The 10000-nt window shown below is 44.5% G+C and overlaps 1 protein-coding gene across 1 annotated transcript in view; it reads left to right on the top strand.

Moving 5' to 3' along the window:
- cspg5a (chondroitin sulfate proteoglycan 5a) overlaps positions 1-10000 on the top strand; it is a 57728-nt gene that overhangs the window by 32224 nt on the left and 15504 nt on the right. The window contains exon 3 of the mRNA XM_071524931.1: positions 6868-7056. Within this exon, the coding sequence (XP_071381032.1) occupies positions 6868-7056 (189 nt within the window). The remainder of the gene's footprint in view (positions 1-6867; positions 7057-10000) is intronic.

Below are 10000 nucleotides of genomic sequence, written 5' to 3'. Positions count from 1 at the left end.
GTTGCCTGGTGCAGTTTTAAACGCTCCAGGTTTAATTGAATTTACCGGCTGTTTGTAGTGCAACACATGCAGCTGTTTCAGCACTAATAACAGTTGTAGCTATGATTAATGCCACCATAATACCATTAAATAAGATGTTTTTGGACAAAGTAATCCTATTGTGAAAATGTGACATCAGCTCATGCCTAATGCTAACTATCTAGAACCAGAAACTTCTAGACGCTTCCAGACTGAAGGTTTTCAGGTTAAATCAACTGCTGCTACTCGCAATATGGATCATCAGAGCTGGAAAAGTGTTGGATCTGATTTTGTAGACCTGAGAAAAAAGAAATGTACATGAAACTCTTGCTGCTAATGCAGGAGGCAAAATGATCCCATGCCTCTGAGACGGATGGTGGTGACCGTCGACAGCCACATATTTTATTCACTCCCGCTCTTTCAAACCCAAACGTGCATCTTTTCATAACCCTATAAACTTTTATCCCCTGTCTTCCCATCATTAAATTTCCCATAAAGTCATCTAATCCAATGAAATCAAACCCCGTGTTCCACCGTTTCTTCTGCCGTCCTCCGTCTGCCTTTTTGCCAGATTTTCAGAGTCCTGCCCTCCAGCTGACCCGCTCGCCCTGCCCCTCCCTTCCAAAGCCTTTAGTCTAATAAGAAAACATGATTTCATTCAACAAAGAAACTGTTGTTGTTGTTGTTGTTTGAGAGCCAGTATCAGATTTCATGTTTTAGAGCTGGTATTGGTAATAAAAAAATAGTTTCCAGCGATACCCAGCCGCACCCTCTGCTGTCCTCCATCAGCCCTTTTCCTCCCTTCCCTTTCCCCTCCATAGGTATTGCCTAAGCAAATGTGCTTTCAAAGACATGTTTCAAAACAGGTATTCTCTGTAGGATTTATTCTTCGGAGCTGGTATTTGGATTTCCTGTCCTGTCCAGTCTGTCAGTCCCCCCCCCCCCCCCCCCCCGCCCAGAGTCCTGCCCTCTAACTGTCCTGCGTCTCTCTCCCTCTGCTCTCACAAAGTCATTACTAGACTCAGTTTCTCCTCTTCCTACCTTCATTCATATTATCACAAGTTTTTCTTGACATTCATTTTTTTTACTTTAAAATTGTTTAAAGAAAAGTGATTTTGCTATAAAAAAAAAAAAATAGATGGCAGTGTGCAGGATTTACTGAGTTTGAGTATGATGAAGATGAAAGGTTTTAACCTATATTGTACTAAAACACCTTGTTCAGAAATCCAGTTTGGACGCTCCTCTCTCTTAAACAATTAATTGCAGCCTCTGTGATTTGGAGACTGCAGAAGTTCATATTGTGTTTAAAGTTTCCAACAATACCTAGCAGTACCTTCATGTGTCCTCTGCTGCCCTAAACCAGCCTCGCTTGTGTCTGAAATTGCCCTTGAATTGCCCCCCCCCCCCCTCCCCCCTCCCCTGTCCTTCCCATTATTAGCCCCTGTGTCTCCTCCCTTCTCACCCTCCATTACCCTTCATCAAACCCAACAGGGGGCTGCGGTCCCATCTGTGCCGTTGTTACCCTCTGCAGCCAAATCCGGGACTCTCTCTGTCTCTCTCTCTCTCTGTCTCTCTCTCTCTCTCTCCCCCTGTCTGCCTCTCCCTCTCTCGCCCTAGCATGCCCCTCTTAATCAGGTAAATATTGAGAGGATTTGTTAGCTCTTTGTAATGTGGCTTGGGCCGCCCCGCCGCTAATTCCGCCGTATTCCTGCCGGGCCGGGGCGACTCTTTAAACGAGGCTGCGGTGAGCTGCGGCGATGGAGATAATGACGGGTTGGGGAGGGAAAAAACTCTGCGGCGGGACGGGACGGGACGGGGCGGCCTGTGGGAGGGTTTTATTGGGGGAGAGGAGAGGGAGCGAGGGACCGGGGAAGGAGGCTGGGTGACAAATCTCAGCCGGAGAGGGGTGGGCGGCTGTTTTAAAGTTGAAAAGAGGTTTTGACAGTAGATGGTTTTTGTCCTGATGAGGAGTCATTTCCAATTCAGTTTCTGCTCCTTGCAGCTGCTCTAGACTTGAGAGTTTTGCAGAAGGAAACCCAATCCTAAAGATTGTCTCCAAAATCCAGCCAAGAACAGTTTCCTTTTGTGTCGGCCAGTTAAACTCCGTTCCAACGCTCTTAAAGATTTTCCTAAATTGTTTTCTCATTCCTTCACAAATATAACCGGACCAAAATGTCCACCATGGGCTGTCAGGAAACTGCTGCTGCGTTTTCCTCCAAATGTCAGAAAAACAAAAAAACAAGTCAGATGCACAAAGTGAAAGCAGAGACATGATTCAGCTGGAGGCGCTGGGCAAAGTGCATGAGAGGAGGAGGAGGAGGAGGAGGAAGGACGAGAGAGACGGGAGGAAAGAGGGGAGGAGGGAAAGAGCCAGTGAAGAAGAAAAGAGATTTTCAGGAAGACAAGCGGTGGGAAAAAACGGGGGAGGGAAGGAGGGAGGGAGAGAGAGAGAGAGAGAGGGAGAGATAACATTGACAGAGAGAAATTGGACATCAGTACAGAAAGAAAGAGAAGGAAATGGGAACGAGCCACTAAAACATGACTTTCTCTCTCTGGAGGGCTGACTGTGTGTGTGTGTGTGTGTGTGTGTGTGTGTATGTGTGTGCGTGTGATGGAATGACATGTCGGGGCTGCATCTGCTTCTCCCGCCGCTCAGCTGGGTTGCCATGGCAACCGGCCCATCCTCACCCTCCTCCTTTATCTACCACTCTCTCTCTGTCCCCTCTCTCTCTCTCTCTCTCTCTCCCTCTCGATCTTTTTCTCTCTCCCTCTCTCTCCCTTTCTCCTTCTCTCTCTTTCTGCTTCTCTCTCTTTCTCTCTCTCTCTGTCCCTCCCCCTCTCTCTCTCTCTCTCTCGCCCGCCCACCCTTCCATCTAACTGTGACTTACATAAACCTCTTCTTTGTACGAACACGTAATGCTTGAAGGGTGAGTGCACTTAAGTCTCCTTGAAAGTGTGATATTGGGCATCAGTAGTCCTCTCTCTCTGTCTCTCTCTCTCTCTCTCTCTCTCTCTCTCTCTCTCTCTCTATCTCTCTCTCTCTCACACACACACACACACACACACAAAATGCCCTCTGGCTTGGTGCCAGTGGTCCGTTCAGCTGGCAAAATGAAAGCATCAAGGATCCAGGAAGGATACAGGAAGTGGTCGGTGAAAGGAGCCTGCTTAGCATGGAAACAGTGTAGCTGGACAGGCCATATACCCCGACACCTCCATTCACTCTATACTCCTGCATGTGTGTGTGGTGTGTGTGTGTTTGTGTGTGTGTGTGTGTGCGCGAGAGAGAGAGAGAGAGAGACAGAGAAGGAAAAATGCAGTTAATTGCTTTGTCATTTTTTAAAGCTTTTCCCTCTATACCCTCTTTATTTGTGTGAGACAGTGTGTGTGTGTGTTTGTGTTTGTGTGTGTCTACTTTTGCATCATATCCCCCCTTTTTGCAATATGAACACATCAGCATAGCGTGTCACACAGATGGTCTGAAATGTGTCTTTCATCCTGACCAGGCTGTTAAATCTCTGCTGTGGGGAAAAGAAACCACACGACTGTAATGTTGTTGTTTTCTTTTTCTGGCTCAAACTGAGAGTTTCTCTGGTCAGTCATGTACTGAGTGGGTGTCATGAACCTTAAACCTGATGAAACCACAGTGAGTGTCAGGGAGAAAATGAGCATTGTTGTTTTATTGGTTCCTGAAAAACCTTCTGTTGGCAGATGTGTGTTTTCTGTCAGGAAGCTTGGCGGCTCTGCGGTCGACTGCAGAAAACCAGCCGAGGAGTTTCTGTCCAAAACAACACATCCACTGTTTGAAAGATTGGACAGAATCATCTGACAAGATGACTGCTTGCATTAAGTTCATCTTAATATGGAATATTATTGACATTATTTTCCACCTTAACTTACAAAATGGTAACACATGGTAGCAGAAGATATGTTTGTCTGAGCAACAGATATAAGAGAACAGTCTCTTAGAAAATTGGATAATAAAGTGAGACTTCATTGATCTCTGCAGGGAAATTCAATTATTTTCTTGCCCCCCTCCACAGGGGTCAGAGGTCAGCGTCAGGGTCAGCTACAGAGCGGCATCTGCATATACATATTTACATATACATATATATACATACTTCATGCAAGCAGTCATTTTGTCATATGATTTTGTCCAATCTTTCAAACAGTGGATTATGTTGTTTTGGAAAGAAACTCGTTGACTGGTTTTCTGCAGTTGACCACAGATATACATCTATATACACTGTACATATACAGATTTTTTTTATGTTTTCTATCACGTCATGTGTTTACCAATGTGTAAATTTTACTAAAACCTACACAGCCTGTACTAAACTTACACAATGTTCAACACAATAGACAAAAGTCTCCTCAGCTAGACTCATCATTAAAACCAGACATTAGTGGGGGTGTTTTTAGTGAAAATAGGGCCTGTGCTTCATATATGCAGTGTAATAATAGTGTAATGCAGTAATAATAGTGTAATGCAGTAATAATAGTGTAACGCAGTAATAATAGTGTGATGCAGCACCGTAGATTCCTCCGCTCGTGAAATGAAGTGCGTCAGTTTTGCTCAGCAGCGCTCCGGTCTTGTTAAGCGCTGAGATAGATTTGCCGATTAACACTCCAAACAGTCTGTAGACAAAGCCATCTGCCGCTGTCGTTTATGTCCCCCGGCGGACACCGTACCCTGCCAAACGCCAACGGAGGGAGTCTGGGGCTCAGATGGCGTGTGTGTATGTGTGCGTGTGTGTGTGTGTGTGTGTGTGTGTGTGTCCATGTACATGCATCTGTCATGGATGCACATATGCATTGTGTTAGAACGTGTAAACTGTGAATGTGTCTTTTATGATTGTGTGTATCAGTGTGTGTACTACAAAGCCTGTGTGTGTGTGTGTGAGTGTGTTTATAGCCGGAAAATCGCCGCTGGCTCTTTTGTCTTTTTCACATGTTATTTTCAGCCGTTTTTCAGCCATTTTTTTTCGGTGCAAAAAAAAAAAAAAAAAACACACTAAAAATGTATGGAACTTGCAGTATGTTGTGGAGGGTCGAAGCTGAAGGTTTTTTTCGGGGCCACATATGAAGAGCCGCAAACGTTTTTTTCACATCCCACACCAAAACACTTAGAGATAATCAGGAACAGAGAGGAAATTCTGAATTTTTTCGTAAACAGACTCATTTGGAGTAGGGGGAGCGTTCAAGGCATGCGAGAGTGTTAAACGATGCTTGAAAGCAATACTTGCCAAATCAATGAATGATAGAACTGACTATAAACACAGGATAGAGTTACACAGACGCTGACACTCTCTCTTTCTCGCACACACACACACACACACACACACACACACACACACACACACACACACACAGTCACACACACACTGGTGTTCACACGGACAGTCACACATGATTCACTGAGTCTGAGCATCGACGTGAATCACTAAAAAAAATGTGCTACAGATTGGTCAATTCACCCTGCTAACCTTTCCTTTCCTCCTTCATCTTTCATCTCTCTCTCTCTTTGATTCATCCTCCTCCCTCCCTCCCTCTCTCCCTCCCTCCCTCCCTCTCTCCCTCCCTCCGCTCGTCCCTCTCTCTTCATGTCGTCCGTCACCCGGTTTATCTTCCCCCGCCTCCTCCCTGCCCCCGTCTCCATATTTCACCACCCGACGCTTTGCCCCCCGCTCACATTCCTCTTGTCTTCTTCCGTTCTGTTCTCATCTGCTCTCTTTCTTTCCTCTGACCCCCCATTTCTCTTCTCTCTAACCTTTTTTCCACCTGACTCTCAATCGCTTTCGCTCTCTGTCTCCTGTCTTTCACTGTCTCTCTCTCTCTCTCTCTCTCTTTGTCACTCTGTTTCTTTCTGTCTCTCTTTCTGTCTCTCTCTCTCTTTGTCACTCTGTTTCTTTCTGTGTGTCTCTCTCTCTTTGTCACTCTGTTTCTTTCTGTCTCTCTCTCTTTCTGTCTCTCTCTCTCTTTGTCACTCTGTTTCTTTCTGTCTCTCTCTCTTTCTGTCTCTCTCTCTCTTTGTCACTCTGTTTCTTTCTGTGTGTCTCTCTCTTTCTGTCTCTCTCTCTCTTTGTCACTCTGTTTCTTTCTGTCTCTCTCTCTTTCTGTCTCTCTCTCTTTGTCACTTTGTTTCTTTCTGTCTCTCTCTTTCTGTCTTTCTCTGTCCCCATGTCTTTCTGTCTTTTTCCGTCTTTCTCCATCTCTCTTTGTCTTTCTCTGTCTCTTTACATCTCTTTCTGTCTTTCTCTGTCTCTTTTTGCCTCTTTCTGTCCCTTCCTGTCTTTCTCTGCCTCTCTGCCTCTTTCTGTCTCTGTAATTTAAAATTTTCAGTTCAAATTAGCTTTATTGGCCTTAAATACTTCAGTATCTGTTGCCAAAGCAAAACAGTGATAATCAAAATCTGTCTTTCTGTGTCTCTTTCTGTCTTTCTGTGTCTCCTTCTGTCTTTCTTTGTCTCTTTCTGTCTTTCTTTGTCTCTTTCTGTCTTTCTCTGTCTCTGTCTTACTCTGTCTCTTTCTGTGTCTCTTTCTGTCTTTCTGTGTCTCTTTCTGTCTTTCTGTGTCTCTTTCTGTCTTTCTCTGTCTCTCTGCCTCTTTCTGTCTTTCTCTGTCTCTCTTTCTGTCTTTCTGTGTCTCTTTCTGTCTTTCTCTGTCTCTCTTTCTGTCTTTCTGTGTCTCCTTCTGTCTTTCTTTGTCTCTTTCTGTCTTTCTGTCTTTTCCTGTCTCTTCCTGTCTCTCTCCCATTTTATGTACGCATCTTGAATTGTACCCAATGAAGAATTTTTAAATAATGGTGCTTTAAAATTATAAATAAATCCTCTCTGTCTGTCTCTGTCAGGTGTAACGTCCAGGACTACATCTGGCACAAGGGATCCCGCTGTGAGTCTGTGGTGACAGAGTTCCAGGTCATGTGTCTGGCGGTCGGCGCCTCGGCTCTGGTGCTGCTGCTGCTCTTCATGATCGTCGTCTGCTTCGCCAAGAAGCTCCACGTCCTGAAGACGGAGAACAACAGGCTGCGCAAACGCAGGTGAGTCCCCGCCTGGAGCTCCTGCCCCGTTTCCAAAAAAGTGGAATATTTTTATTTCTTCAAAGATCATCCTCCCTATTTTCTATAGACCAGCTGGGGAGGATGATGCACAAAAAAACTGTGAAAAATATGGTTATTTAGTCTTGAGTGTCGTCGACTTATGTAATAGTCATCCATTTTTGGGGCCTTTTACCCTTTTATCACCAAGTAAACCTCAATCTGTCAAAATATCCTTTTAGTGTGCTTGATGTATCCTGCAGACACAACAGCCTTGAAAATCAACGTGTTTATTCATCAAAGTGAAAAGGATCAATCAAAGAAAACACAAAAAGGAGCAGTGAGGGGTTCAGTGCCTTGCTCAAAGGCATTTTGGCACTGATGGCAGGAACGTTAGATATAAAACCAGGTACCTTCCGGACACTAAGTCTCTCTGTGGTACTTTACTCCTGTCAGGGTTAAGGATTGAAGCAGCGACCTTCAGTTTATCAGCTGGCTCTACCTCCAGGCCAAGCTGTTGTTGTTTAGGGAGCGAGAAAGCCAGATTGGTCGATATAAATGAAGGAGGAAAGAGGTTTGGTAGAAATCCAGTCTAAAAGCTGAACAGACAAGGCCTTGGAACCAACAGCTTTAGACCCACAGATTCACACAAATTCAGTTCACTTCCAATTTTCCGTGTCAACATGTCAGTGATGTGAGGAAATAAGCCAACATGGGACTGGGCAGAAACCAGACAGGTAGTCAAGAGAAACATTTATTTAGAAACAATTCTCTGACAGGACTGTGAGTATAAATGGGGAAAGCAGCTGCCATAGATGTGTATATACTGTGAAACTGTGTGAGCTTATAGCAAAGAAGCAACATACAAGTTTGGTCATCAAAACCAAAGGCTCAATGGGATAAAGGACTGCCGATTCAGGATCCATGCTTAAATTCACTTAAAGCTGCACTAGGCAACTTTGCACTCTGGCGGCCTCTAGTGGCAGCAAGAGGTAACTATTTGAAATTTTGAACGTTTGAAAGACTTCATTACCCAGAAATTACATAAAAGTGACATCAGTTACACTCTTTAGACCTCAATATAATCTTCTTTGTGGCTGGTAGGGGTGGAGATGGCGAAATAAATCTGTTGGCAGCAGGTTCAGCCATGGTCAGTGAGTTCAGCTTTCTGCTGATGGACTCACTGCTGTTTAGGAGACAGATTTGTACTCTCTCTTAAGTTTAGATTCATAATTTCTGCGCCCCAAGAAGATTTCCTGCTAGTGACCATGATACCTCACACCAGAATTTCATTGGTGCAAATAGTGTGAATCTACAGCATCTCAACGTGGGGGGGAAATGGGATGCAAATCTCTGTTGGAGCCGTAACTTTTTGGCTTGATTTTGCTGTATTTTTACATAAAAATCTTTCCCAGCCCAGCTTTAAGTTCTAAATTTCAACTCAATTTAATTCAGTTGAGGCACCTCCGATGCATAGGTGGGTAATGATTGGAAATGAGCTAATGGGGGCTGAATAGAAACCAAACAGATGACGGTGAGGAAGAATGACAGATGATAGAGGACAGACCAGGAAAGCGGGCGGCGTTAGATACTTACTGTGAAACGGCGTGAGCTCAGAGCGAAGAAACAATCGGTATGCAAACAGAGAGAGCTTCAGATCCAGAATTCAGCGAGGCAAACACGCACAGAAGAAAGACGAGCAGAGTAAACAACAGCGTGCGTCCGTCACACACGGGAGGAAACACACACAGGCTCTGGACGAGGCTTTTCAGCAGAGGAATTAGAGTTCGCAACAGTGACTTCATTTTACATTTACAGTCTATAGGCGTTAGCTGAGGCATTTAACTATCCAGAGTGGAGAATAGATTTAGACAGATTGAGCAGGTAAAGGTTCAGACAGTTTGACAGGACACGGTTTGACAGGACAAAGCCATAAAGATAACCCCCCCCACACACACACACACACACACACACACACACCGATTTCAGCTGTGTGGTGCATAAGACTGCACCGTGGAAGTCAATCAATCAAATTTCTGTTGTGTATTTAATTCTGTCTGCATGGAATGTATGAATATCAAATTTTCACACATTTCCTGGATCAGTGCATCTAAAATATCCAGGAAATGTGTGAAAAATACTGTTGCATTAACAAAATTTACTTAAAATCTGTTTAGACAGATTTAGATTGTGTGTCCACCAACTTTGTTCCCATCACATACGTGAAAAGGGGAAAAAACGCTTCTAAAAAAAAGCTTTATCTTCATTTATATCCTTTATTACCTTTTTATTCACGTCCTTTAGTCGTTTTCACTCTCTGTTCACCAGCCTAGCCCTCTGCTCTTTGCTGCTGTAGTGACCCAGTTTCCCCTGATCAATAAAGTTAATCCCATCTTACTTTATCTTAACAGTCAACACATCGACTGAATTCATTACATGGTTACGAGTGAAAGCATCAAAGCCATTTAATTTAATGACGCTACGCTGATTTGAATGGAGAGAAGGCACATTAAATACAATATCAGTCTCTTTTGTTTGAGTCAGTGGACAGAGCTGCAAGCATGACGGAAGCATAGGGAGGTAAAAAAGAAGGAAAGAATGAAAGGATAGAGGAGGAGAGGAAGAGAGGATGAGAATAAAAAGACAAGCGATTGAGGAGGAGGAGAAGAAGGTGAAGCTCGGGTCTCCCTGGAGGGTTACAGCTGGGCGAGAGGAGAAAGAAAGAGAAAGAAAGAAAGAAGAAGAGGAGGATGGGGAGGATGAGAATTAGACAGCGAGGGGGGGAGGAGGGGGATCAAACAGAGGAGGACAGGAATGGGGGGATGGGCGACGGAGAGAGAGAGAGAGAGACAGGGACGGTCAGACAGCGGAGGGGGGGATGGATCAGCAAAAATGGAGGAGGGGGGGTGAAATGAACAAGGAAGGGAGACAATGAAGGAATGCGGAG

The sequence above is a fragment of the Centroberyx affinis genome, unplaced genomic scaffold (assembly GCF_046629955.1).
Source record: "Centroberyx affinis isolate AG114_WGS23_722 - 3 ecotype Tasmania unplaced genomic scaffold, CSIRO-AGI_Caff_v1 ptg001249l_1, whole genome shotgun sequence".
Classification (NCBI taxonomy): Eukaryota; Metazoa; Chordata; class Actinopteri; order Beryciformes; family Berycidae; genus Centroberyx; species Centroberyx affinis.
This window is presented reverse-complemented; position numbering and strand designations above follow the sequence as displayed.